Raw genomic sequence first — 18,541 nt, 5'->3', positions numbered from 1 at the left:
CAAATTCAATATAACGAAGTCAGTGATGCATCTATCATCTCCGGTAGACATATGATCCTAACCAGTGTAGTGATACAGCCGATGTACACAACATATTTTGACAAAACTGCAGTTGCTCTCGATTCTCAAATGTTAGTGGTTGAGTCCTAACTTGCCAGCCACTCAGATAACAATCGATGCTTGTGTTTGATAATATCATGACTTTAGGTAAAGAGGATGGTATGTCCTTGCCTGTATTTCCTGTGCCTACAGTGGTTCTTCTGTTCTCTTCATTAGGCATACGGTAACAAAACGTAGCCAAACAGTTTGCAACGGAAAGCAAACATTACCATTTGTTATTGGACAAGTTCAGGTAGTCCCTCCCTGTTTCAGTCATGTTTTCATCCATTTGGTGCCTAATGAATGTGACCCTGTTGTCTTTCTCCTCTCCAGGAGTATGAACAGCTAGCTGCCCAACTGGACGGTGCCAGGACTGACCTCACCAAGAAGGTCAACGCCATCTCCCAGGCCGCGGCCAAGGAGGACATTGTGGAGCGAGCAGAGAGACACGCTGAGAACCTGGCCAAGCTGGCCAAGGAACTACAGGAGTGAGTTATAGGGACCTGGGATGTGGGGACATGTCCTCTTAAACCAGGGATAGGACGGGTCCTGGGTTATGACGACAAGGCAGTTTCTGCTGCTGGTTTGTGTAGTTTAAGCTAAATGGTCTCAAGACTGTATTGCCCATGTTAGTTTCAATGGGAAGCCATAATTCCTCAGCAGCACGTAATTCAAGATAAGAGTAGAGGATCAACTCAAAAGGTTCCCCAAGCATCAACGACATAGTATTGAAGTAATGTTAGTGGCGGTAGTTGTGGTTCTTTAACAGGGATGTTTATGTTGGGTGGTTTTCATCCTCAGTGGGTCGTTCCAGATAGATCTGCCATCCGCTAGATTCCCCTCAGGCTGCATGTTTGTTGTTCCATTTGGTTTATTGTCATTTCCCGTGTGTTTACCCTTACTCTCTCGCTCTTCTGTTCTCTCTTCTCCCTTCCTTCCTCTGTCTCTTTCTACCCCCCTCTCACTCTCTCTTTCTCTCTCTCTCTTTCCTCCTCCCCCCACGCCTCTCTCGTCTTCCTCTGTCACAGTGCTGTGAGGGACTCGAGTGGCCGCTCTGACGTGCGTGATGCCATGGACGCCATTGAGGCCTACAAGAACATCACAGATGCGGTCAACGCTGCAGAGAAGGCAGCCAATGAGGCCAAAGATGCAGCTGACAAAGCCCTGAAGGTGAGTCCACAGTCTAGCCACTAGACCCATACCAGGGAGATATTGACTCCACAGCACCTAACTCTAAGCTGATGTGTCTTTGGTCCACCTTCTGTTTCTGCAATATTCTTCAACTTATTATTATTATTTTTTTCTTCATTATTTTTCAATCTAGGATGTGAAGAAAGAGGACCTGACAAAGCGAGCTAAGAATCTGAAAGAAAGCGGGAACGACCTACTGAGGGAAGCCAAGGACGCAGAAAAAGATCTCAAAGGTATGTTGCTATAAGTTGTAATAGTGTTTTTAGAGTGGGTAAGGAGCCAACCAAATATATGTGGCCTAAATGGAATGGCATAGTTAAGGCTTAACTAAGCTCTGTTTTGACTCGACAGAGGCCTCTGATGACCTCACAGCCCAGAAGAAGCGCCTGAATGACGCAGAGAATAAGAAGAAAGCATTGGAGACGGACCTGCTGGATGCCCAGGCTGAGCTGAACAACATCCAGAGAGGTACAGTGGCTCTTGTAGTAGGAGGACCAGAGGATGTCTGATAGACCATCTCAAATTATGGAAAATGTACTGATCAATGGAAGAGCCAAATATGAGTTATGAGAGTGCTTTGACTTAAGTGTCATCATCGCTAATCCCTCCCTCCCTCTCCCCTCCTTCCCCCTCTCCTCCTTCATTCCGTCCCCCCCTCTCCTTCCTCCTTCCCTCCTTAACCCTCTCCTTCCCTCTCTCCTCCTTCATTCCTTTCCGCCCTTCTCCTCCCTCCTTACCCCTCTCCTTCCCTCCTTCCCTCTCTCCTCCTTCATTCCTTCCCCCCTTCTCCTCCCTCCTTCCCCCTCTCCTCCTTCCCTCTCTCCTCCTTCCCTCTCGCCTCTCCTTCTCTCAGATGATATAGGAGACATGCTAGATGAGGCGAAGAGGAAGGCAGCGGCTGCCAATGACACGGCCAGCACCACCATGGACAGACTGAACGCCATCAGAGAGGAAGTGGACAAGTTCAACGTCATGCCCTCTGACTCCAACCTCGGCAGCATCATGGACGATGTGGACAAGTCAGGTGAAGAATCACTCCACTAACCTGTGTCTGCAAAGGCTGGAGGGAATAGACACCCATAAAGAGGGCTTCCTTGTAAAAAAAGAGATTTCTCTCAATGGAATAAATATGACGTATCTTATTAAAATGGTGTTAACCATGCTTGAACTGCACTGTATGTACTGTGATGATTGTCCACTGCTTTCCTGTTTTGTTCAGGTGTGAAATGGTTAAAAGGTCTAACTCCTCTCTCTCCCCCCATCCACAGTGAAGAATCTGTTGAACAGCATCCCGTCTCTGCAGGATAAGATCTCGGAGGTGGAGGAGCTCAGCTCTCAGCTCTCCCCCGTCACCAACGTCTCTGATAACATCAATAGGATCAAGGAGCTCATTGAGCAGGCTAGAGACGCAGCCAATAGGGTACGAATGCACCACCACACACGCACACACACACAACTCTATACACACCCTGGGTCCACACCCCACCAGATATACCCACGGTGTATAACCTGTTACCCCTTCCACTGGCCATACAGTCTCTGCAGCAGTGAGTGCTGTTGAGAATTAAGACGTGAATACATGGAGTCAGACTCATTTCAGTTTGAAGGATTGCAGGTTTAGGTCTTGACAGAGCCCTTTGGGGAATTTGATGGACAGTTGTGAATCCCATAAAGGAGAAGACTGATTTCTCTTTACACTGCTGGTCCCTTAGTAACCCTGTACAACCTCTCACCTCCTCCTGTCTCCAGATTGTGGTCCCTATGAAGTTCAGTGGGGAGGGCCACGTGGAGCTGCGTCCCCCGCGGGATATTGAAGACCTGAAGGCATACACGTCCCTGTCCCTGTCCCTGCAGAGACCAGACCTCCCCAGCAGCCGAGGGGACGGAGCACGCAGGCGGAGACAGGCCACCGCGATCACAGACACGGGTGACATGTTCATACTCTACCTCGGCAACCAAGACGTGAGTAAACTGGACCTTGTACTTCCTATTCTCCTAATGAAAGAAAAAAATGAATGATATAGATTTGACAGTTTTCTTTTGGTTCAGAAAAGCTCTCTGGCACTTCAGTCGGCATTCTGTGTATATTTCTGTATTGAAATAATGGCACGCATACATTTGACAGTTTGCTTGTGGTTGGAAATGCTCGCACTGACTGTTCTCCCCTCTCTCTCTCCCACAGTCGTCTAAAAACTTCATCGGCATGGCCCTGAGGAATAACGTGCTGTTCTGTGTGTACAATCTGGATGGAGAAGAGTACGAGATCAAGACGGACTACATCACTAGGTCTCCCTCTGAGCCTTCCTTCTTTGACAAGGTGGATCTGCGCAGGTAAACCATACCTTCGGCCATTCAAAAGTCTTGGGAAATTAGATTTCAGTGAATAACCCTGATTTTACCATTGACCTCTTACAATCTCTCAGAATTTACCAAGACGCAGAAGTGAACCTCACCAAGCTGTTCACATCCAATCAGCCGGACCCACCTCAGATCAGCAGCAAGCAGGGAGAGCTGACCAGGAACCTTCTAAATCTGGACCCTAGTGACATTGTCTTCTATGTCGGGGGCTACCCCTCCAACTTCAGTGTAAGCACCTGACTTCACAACATTTTGGTTTGACATTGACTGAAAATAAAGAAATTCAGTGACTAACGGAGGTGGCATTACAATTCCCGATTGAAGCGTTTTCAACCTTGTATAACATCTGAAAATGTTGTTTCTATAGCCTCCAGCCTCCCTCAACTACCCCAACTATAAGGGATGCATCGAGCTGTCCACCTTCAATGACAGATTCATCAGCCTGTACAACTTTAAGAATGCTGTCAAGGTCAACCTGGAGACTCCATGCAAGAGGTATAAGCATCAAACAAAGAGATTGGTAGATGTATGTATGTAGTTCTGTCCTTGAGCTGTTCTTGTCTAATGATGTTCTGTATCATGTCATTCTGTATTATGTCATTCTGTATCATGTCATTCTGTATTATGTTTTGTGTTCTGTGTGGACCCCGGAAGGAGTAGCTGCTGCTTTTGCAACAGCTAATGGGGATTTTATTCAAATACCACCAAGCCGAATGAGGTTTTGATTGGAAATCATGCTCCTGGATCAGAGAACAACAAAGAATAACTGTCCCATAATCAATATTCCTCAGAGTCTTTGTTATACAGTCAATCTCCCCTGTCTATCACTTGACTGATGGACATGTTACGTGGCTGGATTGACTACAAGCCTGCTAAACTGGACACTAAACTTTAGCATAGCGCGATTCGCTCCTATTCAGTTGAATGAAACCTTGGCTTTAGCAGCGTAGCTCTGTGAGCAGCAAAAGTACTCTCCAGTTCTATTTTAGCATTTTCTGTTTTCCCGACCACCAAAATGTAGCTCCCCAGTTAGTCTGGATCAAATCTTGAGTTTTACAGTCAACAACCTTAACCCTATTCTGATTGAATCCCTCTGTGCCCAGGTATAGCCAACCAGTGGTGTTTGAGTACTTTGAGGGGACTGGTTATGCCAAGGTGTCCACCCAAGGTGTCAAGGTGCCCACTCTCCTCCTGGGCCAGACCATCTCCACTCGCTCAGAGAATGGGCTTTTCCTCTACATCGGAAATGAGGTAGGCTACTTACTCTGCTCACATTGAAACATTTGGTGTGGTAAAGTTGACGATGTGCCATCGTTGACACTTGAGTAGCTGTCAGTTTGTCCCACTGACTGTGTCGCTCGTTTTCCTCTGTTCGCAGGAGAACTACTACAGTGTGACGTTTGAGAGAGGCTACGTTGTCATCCATAGTAACCTGCTCAGAGAACCAGTACAAAGCGCTACCAAAGTCTTCCCAGTGGTAAGGCAGTTGGCGCTAGATAGATGATATTTAGTTATTTGTAGAACTCACATTGGTTTGCTCAAATAGTTAGATTTTAGATTTTTTTTGTTGTCGACCCTTCTCTTTAGAATTCAGACCAAGCAGAAGTGTTGATCATTATTGAGTCTCAAGGAAGCCAAGAGTTGAAGATCCGTGTAGCAGGCAAGGAGGTGGTCAAGTCTAATGTCCAGTACACCCCAGGTGACTTCACAGACTACTACATCGGTGGCGTACCACCAGCCCTGAGAGAAAGGTGGGTGCTTTTCACCTGCTTACTAGGAACATGATGATCATTATGTTTGACGCTACGATGTGAATGGTCAAACTCTGCCCATGTTTACATGGGTGTTGAGTACGTTGTAAAGCCTTATTGGTAGTATACTGTTTCCTTAACCGTACATCACACCAGAGTCTAAATAACATTGTGTTTGTGTGTTCTCGCTCACAGACACAACATCACCGCCCAGCCACTGAAGGCCTGCATGAACAACATCAAGCTCAACAGCAAGTACCCCACCTTCGAGGAAAAAGTGGGCATCAGCCGGGGCTGTCCCACGGACTTCCTGGTAAGTCTTCACCTTTTACTACACCTTTTTTCAAACATGGTCAATAACACGGCGCTATATTTTTATTTCTACCACTATAATCTTTACTCACTGGAGACCTAGTTGTACTGTCAGGAAGACATTTCTGTGTGCCTCTACTGCGTATATTGATGCCACCAAGATGCTGTAACTGACTCCGGTCCACTGTTCATAACCGCATGACAATGTCTCGGTGTTCCAGGCGTCTCGTAAATCAGAGTTTAACGTGGGGAGTTCTCTGTCAGCTGCTCTCGAAGGCTTCAGCCTGGCAAGGGATGTCTCAGTCTCACTGGGATTCAGGAGCTCTGAGAAAAATGGGCTCCTACTGCAGAACACCGAGTCGGTTAGTAGACCACACCACCCCTTTTTCTCCCTCTCTCGCTCCATATTTCTTTCTTCAACTGTTGTTTTGACATTTGTACAGCAAGTGTGAGTGACCTGACTGTTTGAAACGATCTTTATCCCTACCCGGTTCTCCGACAGAGTGTTGGCGCCATCGAACTTGCCTTGGTCAACGGCTATGTGGTCCTGACGTTCAAAGACACAGCGTGGAAATCTTTGAAATCAAGCAAGCAGTACCAGGACGGCAAATGGCATTACCTGACTGCCACCAGAAGGGTGGCTTCTCAAAGGTAGAACATCAAACATTCAACATAGATTTGATAGAAAGCTATTAAATCCACCATATCGACTTTATCCAGTTTCATGATGGATTGGAGATGACTGAGACTTTTACCATAGACATTATTGTTGTGACGGTACAGCACATACTGGTTATACAGATTGGTAACCACTGACACATATACTGTAAATAAGTACTGTCCCGTGTTGCCCTACAGTATCGAGCTGCGGATAGATGACGAGGATGTGAGAGGGCAGATAACCTCAAGCTCCTTCAGTTCAAACCCAGACTCTGTGTTCCTGGGGAAAGACACCTTCAAAGGCTGCATCTCCAACCTCTACCTGAGAAGGTAAAGTCACATCACTGTTTACTATTATAATGTCTAACATTAGTCACAACACGGCAGTAGTAATAGTTGTTAGATACAGTACATATGTAGTTATCATAATGGTTGTAGTAGTAGTTTTCTTTAGTCAACCTTTATTTAAGTAGGGAGTTATACTGAGAGCCTTTTGCAAATGAGCCTTGCAGAACACCAAGAAATACACACATTGAATATGAAATGCAACCAATAAATAATAACCTAGCCGAACTACTCAAAGTTTATTTTTGTAGGAAAGGTTTCATGTTAACATCCGCGGTGCATTTATAGTTCACATTTCATAGTGCAAAGGTGTCCTGATATTGATATTAGATATTGGTGTTACTGTCCAGGTTTACCACCACCTGAAAGTTGTTGTGTGTGTTGTGTTGCAGACCTAACTTTCTGTACAGAGCAGAGGACCTGAGTCAGTTCAGCTCTACAGGACATGTGCTGCTGGATAAGTGTAGCTCTGACAGACCTCCACAACTGATGCTCGACCACAACACCTCCAGGAAGGTGAGAAAGAACATTGAACTCAGCTAAGCCCAGTGAACGATGATGAACATACAATAATGACCTACCTGACTGCCGACTACTCTTATAACCACAGAACTTGTGACACCAACAGGAAAGCATGTGTTTCTTTGTATGCCATACCCAATCACAATTGTATTCATTTATCCTTGTCCTAATGATGGAAGACTTCAATCCAAGTTTCCATTAACACTATACTATGATTACCTAGGAACAGGCCACTCATCACTTCCCATGCACGTTGTGTTGATAAGTTGTTCTGACTGTGTTTTGCTGCTTTGTTTCCAGAGATGAAGAGAAGGAAGACCTGCCGACTAATGAGGACAAATTGATATTGACATGAGCAATATTAGCATCTCGCACATTGTTTGCACAAGCCCATTGCTATTGTACGTGACTGATGAACACATTACTGCATGGACATCCACATCATCATGACTACTATCATTAAATATAAACGATTAACTATTAAAAATGTTTATTTTATAAGCATCGTTTCACTTTTGATTTGTACACTGTTCTATCTTAAGCATGTTTCACCACAATAAACCACTTATCTGACCAGTGATTCACAAGTATCTATTAACCCACTCATTCACCATCATCATCAGTCCATCTGGTTGCAGCCAGCCTGCTAAGTCATTTCCTTGTCCCCACTCCCTCTCTGCTTTCCCTATTCACAATGACTTGGACTAATGCATGATCAATAGTCTATACTGAAATACAAGAATGATCATAATATACTATCATAATATTATTATACTATGGAATGACTGAGGGTGTAGAATTGGAACGTTGCACTAGGAAGGGATAGTAATAGTTACGGCCTGTGAGTACCTGAAGTGGATACTGGAACGTGACACAGGGAATGTCGGAGTATTGAATAAATATGACGCATCGTTCTTATGCATAAGCAGTGTTGGAGTTTGTGGCATGCATCTCTTTACTGTATGCTCTCTCAAGCATTTGTACCTGAGGAACAACCTTGGCCTGCATCCATCCAGGTCATTTGATCTCCTGTGGCCTCCTACAATAACTCAATCACAAAATGCACTCGGATTATCCGGCCAACTCTTCCCAGTGAAAACTTGCAATGCAACAGATTAGCACAACTGTACGTCAGGATTACAATCACCACCATGAGCAATATAGGCTCCATTCATTGCAAAATGTTGGTGGGATATTGCATGGTGCAAATTATGAGTGTCTGTTTTGATTGCATGTTTATAAGCCGAAAGTATTCACACCCCTTGACTTTTTCCACATTTTGTTGTGTTAAAGGTGGATTTAATGAATTTAATTGTCTTTTTTTTTGTCAACGATCTACACAAAATACTCTAATGTCAAAGTGGAAGAACACCGTTTATTTTCCACACATTCAACAACAACAAAACAATTCATCTTGATTAGATAACTATTCCATCTCGAGTCAATACATGTTAGAATCACCTTTGGCAGCAATTACAGTCTTTCTGGGTAAGTCTTTAAGAGCTTTGCATACCTGGATTGTACAATATTTGCCCATTATTCTTAGAAATATTCTTCAAGTCCTTTCAAGTTGGTTGTTGATAATTGCTAGACAACTATGGTCAAGTCTTGCCATAGATTTTCAAGACGATTTAAGTCAAAACTAGCTAATATACACTGCCAAATCTACACTGGAGTTGCTTACTGAGACGACATTTAATGTTCATGAGATGCCTAGTTACAAAACACAAGGCCTTGTGTTTTAGGAAATTGACCTGCTGAAATGTGAAAGTGTCTGTTGGAAAGCAGACTGAACCAAGTTTTACTCTAGAATTTTGCCTGTGCTTAGCTCTAATCTGTTTATTTTTATATTTTAAAAACTCCCAATCCTTGCTGATGACAAGCATACCTGTAACATGATGCAGCTACCACCATGCTTGAAAATATGAAGAGTGGTACTCTGTGATATGCTGTGTTGGCTATAATGCTTTTGTATTCAGAACAAAAAGTTAATTTCTTTGCCACTTTTTTGCAGTATTACTTTAGCGTCTTATTGAAAACAGGATGCATGTTTTGGAATATTTTGTATTCTGTACAGGCTTCCTTCTTTTCACTCTGTCAATTAGGTTAGTATTGTGGAGTAACTACAATGTTGTTGATCCATCCTCAGTTTCCTCCTATCACAGCCATTAAACTCTTAACTGTTTTAAAATTACCATTGACCTCATGTTGAAAGCCCTGACAGGTTTCCTTCCTCTCCAGCAACTGAGTTAGAAGGGCGCCTGTAACTTTGTAGTGACTGGATGTATTGACACACCATCCAAAATGTAATTAATTTGCTGAAAGGGAGTTTCTTTTTTACCTATCTACCAATAGGTGCCCTTCTATTCGAACCATTGGAAAACCTCCCTGTCTTTGTGGTTGAATCTGTGCTTGAAATTCCCTGCTAGACTGAGGCCTTAAGGATACTTTTATGTGTGGGGTACAGAGATGGAGTAGTCATTTAAAAATCATGTTAAACACCATTATTCCACATAAACACTGTTATTCCACACAGTGAGTTCATGCGATTTATTATGTGACTTGTTAAGCACATTTTTACTGAACTTATTTAGGCTTGCCATAACAGAAGTGTTGTTTACTTTGTGACTCATGACATTTCAGCTTTTCATTTATTTTATTTTTTAAATTTGTGAATATTTCTATAAAACTTTAATTCCACTTACAGGGTATTGTGTGTAGATCAGTGACACAAAATCTCAATTTAATCCATTTGAAATTATTCCGGCTGTAACACAACAAAATGTGGAAAAAGTCCAGGGGTGTGAATACTTTCTGAAGGCACTGTATTTGTGTATATGCATTTGTATTTATGCAAATACACTAAAGGTAAACAGATATTTTAACGAGTGTACTGAGAACACACAGCTGCACACGCAGAGTCACAGCCGGATTGTCCTTCAAGTATGTCAAATCAACGGCCACCCATACTGGCCCTTCCATCCATTCTTTTGTTCTTTCTTTCTTTGAAATACCCCCTATCACACATATTGTACCTAAACTCAAACAAACAAACAACATTAAAGACATATCAAGCCTCATTTGATAGAACTGGTATTAGCATGTCATGTTTGTGGAGGAAAGAGAGAGTATTATGAAATAGGCACTTGAACATGGAAACATACAGGTAACTTATAAATATTTGAGTTGAGGGATACAAAGTACATTGAAAGCAGGTGCTTCCACACAGCTGTGGGTTCTGAGTTAAGCAATTAACATCCCATCATGGTATTTCATGTCTGGGTCCGGGAACTGTAGTGGAGTCACCAAATGTTCTTTGTTATTTATTGTACAGAGTACAGAAACGTACATATTTTAAGGTTGCATCATGATTAGGTTTGGGGTGGGGTCGCGAGAAATTCTTGTGGACAAATGGGGTCCCCGCTGAAAAGATTTGACTTGGGGTCATGTATAAAAATGACCAGTTGACCATTATTTTGGCTACCATGGCTAGAAGAAGAGATCTCAGTGACTTTGAAAGAGGGGTCTCAAAGGAGAATAGGGGGTTTAAAAGATGTGTGTGTCTCAGTCACCAGATCTCAACCCAAATGAACACTTATGGGAGATTCTGGAGCGGCGCCCGAGACAGCGTTTTCCACCAACATCAACAGAACACTCTTTGGAAAATGGTGAAGCATCCCTCCAATAGAGTTCCAGACACTTGTATAATCTATACCAAGGTGCATTGAAGCTGTTCTGGCGGCTCACAGTGGCCTGTTGAACCCAAAATGGGAGTCATCTTTCTCAGTTTGTAACTCCCAGAGGCTTACAATTGATAACCAAAAGGACTGAGGAATGAGAATGGGCTCATACATGTTTACTATTGAACACTGAGACAAGACCTTGTTCAGTTTGCTGCGTGATTGACTTGAGCTTTAACCATCAAACACAGTGTCATATTTACCATAGCTCTTTATCCTCCAACCTTTGTCTTTGCGTTTCAGAACCACTTTTCTATTGACTAAAGGCAAATCCTTCCAGAGTGCCTTGTTGGAGATCAGAAAAACTATTTCCATAAATCCCATGTATTTAAGCCATTTTCTCTAATATTGAGTTCCTGTGTCTCTGTGCCTGTGTGTGTTGTATAGGGTGGTGGTATGGAGATGTCAGAGGACAGTCTCTCTGTGTGTGCACACTCTGTTCTAGTCAAACATGCCTACCACATTGGGGGCACTATGAGTAGCCTGAGCTACAGCCTCACTCCCCAAGTGCTCCAGCCCAGGTGAGTAGACACAGACAGACACACACACACACACACTCGTTCTTTCTCTCCCTGGCCTGACTCCTGTGTCTCTCCACTAGACCTCATTTCTCCCTGGACGTTAGGACCAAGTCTGCTGAGGGCCTGCTGTTCTATGCAGCCACCAGAGGGGGGAGCTCTCACATGGCTCTCTACCTGTCCAAGGGCAGGATCAGGCTGTCAGTAGGCAAGGGGAAGGAGATCTTCAACAGGGAGAAGTACAACGATGGAAGATGGCACTCGGTCAGTGGGTTAAGATCTAAGAAAAATCTATAATCTGTGATGTTGTTTCACATCATATTATTCACAAACTATGGTAGGAGTTGATCAATGTTGGGGATTTTGAAAATGTTTCTTTGGAAATGTACCAAATCACTGTGTCACTACATTCAGTAACGCATGGTTGCACCAAGTCTCTGGTGTCCCAGGGTCAACATTTTCACCATTCCCATAAAAAAAAAACAGTCATCTTAGGTGACCTCATCCTCTGCAGGTAATATTCAGCCTAGAAAAGAAGAGGTTCCGGTTGGTAGTGAACGGTATTAGGGCTCAGGCTGGACAGCTGACCAGTGATGAGGCCACGTCCATGGAACTGATCTATCCTCTTTACCTGGGAAGTGCTCCTGATTCCTTGAACACAGAACTTAAGGTAAGCAACACACGAACACGAACACACACACACGCAAACACCCATACAGTACAGCATACACTCACACCCCAAAATTGTATTGTGTTTTCTCTTTACTTTCAGTGGAAGCTCCTCCCAAAGCAAAGTGTGATTGGCTGTGTGCGTAACTTCAAGATGAATGGCACTCCTATGCCCGAGCCAACCACCAATCATGGAGCTGGCCCCTGCTTTGACGGACAGACACAGAGTGGGGCCTACTTCTCAGGGAGAGGGGCATATGTCATTATTAGTGAGTAGAAAGTTAAATATTGAGATTGGTAATATGGTTCATGATGAAGATGATGATGATGACAATCACAACAATGATGATGATGATAATGACGTCTGTTCCAGATGATTCCTTTGTGGTGGGCTCCAGCTTTGAGGTGGTGTTTGACATCCGTCCCAGGAGTCTGACTGGTGTTCTGCTCCATGTGGGGGACTCCAGCAGGCCTCGCCGTGGGCCCAACACTGGACACCACCTCAGCCTCTACATGCACAGAGGAGAGGTGAGCCTGCCCTGCACTGGGCTGTTAAGACTGGGCCTGTCACAGCCCTATTAATAGTGTTTCTCTAGCGCATGGTTGCTAGATTTGACATTTAAAATGTGATTCCAGTTGAGGCTGATTTTAGGCTGAATTTCCTTGCAGACTCATCTGTTGTGCAGTGTTGTGATGTGCATGTGTTTTTCAAGGTGGTGGCACGTGTGAACAACGGAGCTGGTGAATTCAGTGTTTCCGTTCGGCCCAAGCAGCCCTTGTGTGATGGAATGTTCCACAGAGTTGCAGGTACACTTTTGTTATAACATGCCTCTGTCCTACACATGTTATACATAACATGCCTCTGTCCTACACATGTTATAACTTGTCTCTGTCCTACATGTTATACATAACATGCCTCTGTCCTACACATGTTATAACATGCCTCTGTCCTACACATGTTATAACTGGCCTCTGTCCTACACATGTTATAACTGGCCTCTGTCCTGCACATGTTATAACTGGCCTCTGTCCTACACATGTTATAACTTGCCTCTGTCCTACATATGTTATAACTGGCCTCTGTCCTACACATGTTATAACTGGCCTCTGTCCTACACATGTTATAACTGGCCTCTGTCCTACACATGTTATAACTGGCCTCTGTCCTACACATGTTATAACTTGCCTCTGTCCTACATATGTTATAACTGGCCTCTGTCCTACACATGTTATAACTGGCCTCTGTCCTACACATGTTATAACTGGCCTCTGTCCTACACATGTTATAACTGGCCTCTGTCCTACACATGTTATAACTTGCCTCTGTCCTACACATGTTATAACTTGCCTCTGTCCTACATATGTTATAACTGGCCTCTGTCCTACACATGTTATAACTGGCCTCTGTCCTACACATGTTATAACTGGCCTCTGTCCTACACATGTTATAACTGGCCTCTGTCCTACACATGTTATAACTGGCCTCTGTCCTACACATGTTATAACTTGCCTCTGTCCTACACATGTTATAACTGGCCTCTGTCCTACATATGTTATAACTGGCCTCTACCCAACTAGCTAGCTACAAACACAGTAAGAAGTGTCTTTAATACGTAATTGGTGACGCACATGGGGAATGTGTGTGTGTGTGTTTTTCGCCTCAGTAATCAAGAGGAACAACGTTGTGGAGATGCATGTGGACACTGAGGGCGACCACAAAATAGGACCTCCTTCCTCCTCCACCACTCTGACCAAAGACCCACTTTATGTGGGCGGCATTCCAGGTTGGTACTTTGAAGGAGAGGTCACTGAATTTACAGATACATTAAAACCCTATCAGGACTGCAGTCCATTGTAATAGAGTACCCCTTGTATTTTGCACAAATAATAACCTATAGATCCAATTGGACAGTGAATGCTGGAGGAATCAAAGTCACACTGAATGTAGACTCCATCATTATTATGCCTCTTGAATACTGTACTGTATCTGTCTCTTCCTTGGGCAGAAACGTCCATGCACCCATCCCTCCCAGTCACAGGGTCTTTTGAGGGCTGCATCCAGAACATGAAGATCAATGAGGACCCGATCTCCTTCGAGAGGCTCTCTGGGGTATTCGGGCCACTCAACCTCAGAGAGTGTCCAGCTGGCTGAGTAGAATCTACTCCATGACCACATCCTGGGACCAGATCCACTCTCCACTAGCCGCTGCGTGCAATCTGTTCCAAAAACAGAGAATGTGTATGTATGTGTGTGAGAGATAGTGTTGAGTGTGTGTGTGAGAGAGAGAAGTGTGTGTGCATGTGTGGATGTGTGTCACAAGGATATTAAAACGAGGACCATTTGGACAAGTGGGGGACATTTTGACAGTCCCCACGAGGAAAAATGCTATTTTAAGCACAGGGGTTAGGTTTAGGGTTACCATTAGGGTTATAATTAAATGTAGGGTTAGTGGTTAGGGTTAAGGTTAGGAGTTAGGTATAGTTTTAGGGTTTGGGGTTAGGGTTAGATTTAGCGGCTAAGGAAAATAGTATTTTGGATGGGAATCAATTATTTGGTCCCCACGAGGATAGCAATACGAAACTGAGAGCGAGAGAGATGGGGAAGTTTGGCTCTTTTTACTGGCTCGGATCTTTGACTCCTTCAGTCAAAATAATGAATATTTTGACTCATTTCGTGAAGTCAGTAATGCACAGAACACGCCGGACCCCCTAACTTCGAACCATGAACTGAAAACTCAAAAGTCATAATTCTACAAGCTTCCTGTACACCATTCGTGGCTTATTTGTGACTGAGATTTGTAAACGTGTGCTTTAAAAAAAATGTAAATTTGTTGATTGAGAGGCATACAAATAAGATTATTTCTTGATACATTTTAAATTAGGTCTAATTGTGGCCACACCCGGACTATATTGTGAACGACTGTTTGCGTAATGCATTGCTTGACTGCCGTGGGGGTGATAAGCACAAAGTCGTTTATGAACTGCAGCCCCCGAAATGATTTGTTCTCGAGTTCTAGTTTGTTAAGCAGAGGCTGTGTAGGTTTTGGTTCTACAAAGCTCTGTCCGTGATAAATAAGTGGCAATGCCAGAGAAACGTGTATTTGGAGGATTTATAGGTGTAACCGGTGCTGTACTGCACCGCTGTAACTCTGGTTGATTGAGACTAAAGACGTGGACTTTGGAGATCAGGTAGTTTTAATCAAGCAGAATTCACTCTCTGCATCTGCATCCAAAAGGAAATAAAACATTTGTAGATCACATATGTTCTGAGAATCGTCGCCTCTTTCTCTCATAGTGCATCACAATGATTTTCGAATACAAAAATTTGTACAGCCTCTCCTTATTATGCATCAACACATAACATATTTTTTATATGGATAAAACCACATGTCTGCATCCAAAAGAAAAGAAAACATTTGTAGATCACATACATTCTGCGAATCGTCGCCTCTTTCTACAGCAGATGCACAATACAAGGGACTGGGATCATTTGAGGAGCTAGCCATCGTTCACACATACAATAGCCTGCTAATTTCTTAGCTAGTTATAACACCACGACTGTCAGCCAATCAGCATTCAGGGTTTCAACCACCCAGTTTATAATATTCAATAACCTATTAATTGCATTAATTCTTGCACCATGCGATCAATTATTATTTCTAAACATACCTTTTTCTTCTCTGCTAATTATCATTTTTTTCCCGGGCGCATAGTACAGACAGTTGGTGCTTGGTGGTTGGAGCATGTTGCTGAGCCGGAGGGTTGTGTACTTCTTAGGTATAGGCGTTCCATCAACGGGACAGTTGTAAATCATGTATCAAATCGCCGTGTATCATGATCGCACATTTAGAGAAACAACAAATGTCGGTACATATAAGTGTCTTATATCGGCTGAAAGCTTAAATTATTATTAATATAACTGCACTGTCCAATTTACAGTAGCTATTACTGCGAACAAATGCCATGCTATTGTTTGAGGAGAGCTCCTAACAACAAAACACCTTTTCACCGCGATAGGTTTGATAAATTCACATCTGAAGGTGAAATGTGTACTTACAATTTGAAATCTTGCTCTGATTTATCATCCAAAGGGTCCCAGGGATAACATGAAGTGTCGTTTTGTTAGATAAAATCATTTTTCATATCCTAAAAAGGTCCATATAGCATGCACGATTGATTTTGTATTTCCACTCGCTCAATTTGCAAAGATAGGAATCTGTGAAAATGTAACCCTAAACGTTGTTTCAAGCAGTCAAATTACGTTCGTACGCTCGCCTCCCGGCTGGCACAGTGGTCTAGGGCACTGCATCGCAGTGCTAGCTGTGCCACTAGACTCTGGGTTCGTGCCCAGGCTCTGTCGCAGCCGGCTTCCGGGTTGGATGAGCGCTGTGGTTGGGTTGTGTTTCGGAGGACGAATGGCTTTCGACCTTCGTGTCTCCCAAGCCCGTACGGGAGTTGTAGCAATGAGACAAGATAGTAACTACTAACAATTGGATACCACGAAATTGGGGAGAAAAGGGGGTAAAATTCAAATAAAATAAATTACGTTCGTATTTATTCCTCAGAGATCCTAGAACGTAACCAGACTTCACTATATTATATCCTATAGGACACCAAATGTGGTCAGGACACCATTGGAATTACAACCAGAGTGATGGCTTGATTTGGGACCTTTCTGTTGCATTTCAAAGATGGTGGTAGAATCATTTTTTTTAAACAGTTGTTTTTTTCTTTGTATTTTCTTATACCAGATCTATTGTGTTATATTCTCCTACATTCAATTCACATTTCCACAAACTCCAAAGTGTTTCCATTCAAATGGTACCAAGAATATACATATCCTTGCTTCAGGGCCTGAGCTACAGGCAGTTAGATTTGGGTATGTCATTTTAAGCGAAAATTGAAAAAAAAGGGTCTTATCCATTAAACCTGTTGTAGGACTCTTTGCGGCCAGCAGGTCAAACGAATGACTGAAGTGAAACAGTCACTCAGAAAAACGAATCATGATTCCTGAGTCAGTAAAACGAGTCGTTCAAAAATAACAAATTGTTTGCAAACTGCACGTCGTGTGTGCGTGCTTGTGCATTTGGGTATGTCATTTTAAGCGAAAATTGAAAAAAAGCGAAAATTGAAAAAAAAGGGTCTTATCCATTAAACCTGTTGTAGGACTCTTTGCGGCCAGCAGGTCAAACGAATGACTGAAGTGAAACAGTCACTCAGAAAAACGAATCATGATTCCTGAGTCAGTAAAACGAGTCGTTCAAAAATAACAAATTGTTTGCAAACTGCACGTCGTGTGTGCGTGCTTGTGCATGCGTGCATGTATGTTGTGACGTACAAGCGGCACAGATATAATTGTATGTTACTCTGTATGGAACATGAAGATAAAGAGAGGTGGGGCTAGTCTGTAGTGTAGTATATTTATTTTGTGATAAATGTGTTTACTATCACCATCTTGTTATTGAATATATTATGATATTGTAATGCTGTACCATGGGTTAGAAATGTCTGTTTTTCCCCAATTATGCTCTTCCTTTGTATTTCCTCATCCCCCCTCACACTAGGGCTCCCAAGTGGCGCAGTGGTCTAAGGAACTGCATCTCAGTGCTAGAGGCGTCACTGTAGACCCTGGTTCGATTACAGGCTGTATCACAACTGGCCGTTATTGGGAGTCCCAAAGGGCTACGCACAATTGGCCCAGCGTTGTCCAGGTTAGGGTTTGGCCGGGGTAGGATGTAATTGTAAATAAGAATTTTTAAATAAAGGTTAAAAAATTGTTTTTATAAAAATAGTATACAAACGCTTTCTTTAGAGTGGATGTGGCGTTTGTTTGGTCAGTATTGCATCATGGCTACCATATAGGTAGGCAACTAAGCAACTCTGCACATTAAACAATTAAAAACGCTTTCTTTAGAGTGGATGTGGCGTTTGTTTGGTCAGTATTGCATCATGGCTACCATATAGGTAGGCAACTAAGCAACTCTGCACATGAAAAAAATAAATGCCATGTTGACCACCAGTTTAACAACAAAAATATCAGTCACAACAATTAACTCTACATTGGTATTACCATTTGAATTACCATTCTGTGTCTCTAGCAACATGTAACTATGAACTCATATTAAATGTTTGGGCCTACTATAATTACATTGGGATTTTTTATTTATGTGTATGTTGTCTGTTAACAGAATAATTTATAATCATCGATATGGATCCGGAGTAGTCAATTATTGGTAAAAAGCGAGACATTTTCTCTCAATGGCGTCAAATTATATTCAACTGAACTGGGACCACAGAGAAATGTAAACAAAATATATATTGACCGTTTTCTCACATACAAGTATACTGAACAAAAATATAAACGCAACATGCAATA

General features: G+C 42.9%; 1 protein-coding gene across 4 annotated transcripts in view; it reads left to right on the top strand.

Annotated features, from left to right (window-relative positions):
- Positions 1-15,425, top strand: part of LOC109872023 (laminin subunit alpha-3) — a 104,682-nt gene extending 89,257 nt beyond the window's left edge. For 3 of the 4 annotated variants that reach the window (XM_031807368.1, XM_031807367.1, XM_031807366.1), the window contains 26 exons: positions 433-587; positions 1,128-1,269; positions 1,424-1,523; positions 1,642-1,758; positions 2,144-2,314; positions 2,559-2,710; positions 3,040-3,252; positions 3,473-3,621; positions 3,714-3,876; positions 4,016-4,143; positions 4,752-4,899; positions 5,027-5,125; positions 5,236-5,399; positions 5,595-5,712; positions 5,933-6,073; positions 6,214-6,362; positions 6,570-6,701; positions 7,109-7,232; positions 11,366-11,499; positions 11,580-11,760; positions 12,011-12,166; positions 12,269-12,434; positions 12,539-12,693; positions 12,879-12,972; positions 13,830-13,949; positions 14,172-15,425. In XM_031807368.1, the coding sequence (XP_031663228.1) occupies positions 433-587; positions 1,128-1,269; positions 1,424-1,523; positions 1,642-1,758; positions 2,144-2,314; positions 2,559-2,710; positions 3,040-3,252; positions 3,473-3,621; positions 3,714-3,876; positions 4,016-4,143; positions 4,752-4,899; positions 5,027-5,125; positions 5,236-5,399; positions 5,595-5,712; positions 5,933-6,073; positions 6,214-6,362; positions 6,570-6,701; positions 7,109-7,232; positions 11,366-11,499; positions 11,580-11,760; positions 12,011-12,166; positions 12,269-12,434; positions 12,539-12,693; positions 12,879-12,972; positions 13,830-13,949; positions 14,172-14,317 (3,717 nt within the window). In that variant the 3' untranslated portion in view covers positions 14,318-15,425. Of the gene's footprint in view, positions 1-432; positions 588-1,127; positions 1,270-1,423; positions 1,524-1,641; positions 1,759-2,143; positions 2,315-2,558; positions 2,711-3,039; positions 3,253-3,472; positions 3,622-3,713; positions 3,877-4,015; positions 4,144-4,751; positions 4,900-5,026; positions 5,126-5,235; positions 5,400-5,594; positions 5,713-5,932; positions 6,074-6,213; positions 6,363-6,569; positions 6,702-7,108; positions 7,233-7,538; positions 7,823-11,365; positions 11,500-11,579; positions 11,761-12,010; positions 12,167-12,268; positions 12,435-12,538; positions 12,694-12,878; positions 12,973-13,829; positions 13,950-14,171 lie in introns of those variants that run through there. The other variant, XM_020463099.2, reaches the window with a different exon arrangement.
- The last annotated feature ends 3,116 nt before the right edge of the window (positions 15,426-18,541 follow it).

The sequence above is a fragment of the Oncorhynchus kisutch genome, linkage group LG27 (assembly GCF_002021735.2).
Source record: "Oncorhynchus kisutch isolate 150728-3 linkage group LG27, Okis_V2, whole genome shotgun sequence".
NCBI lineage: Eukaryota > Metazoa > Chordata > Actinopteri > Salmoniformes > Salmonidae > Oncorhynchus > Oncorhynchus kisutch.
Note: the sequence above shows the minus strand (reverse complement) of the source record. Positions and strands in the feature narration are given on the sequence as shown.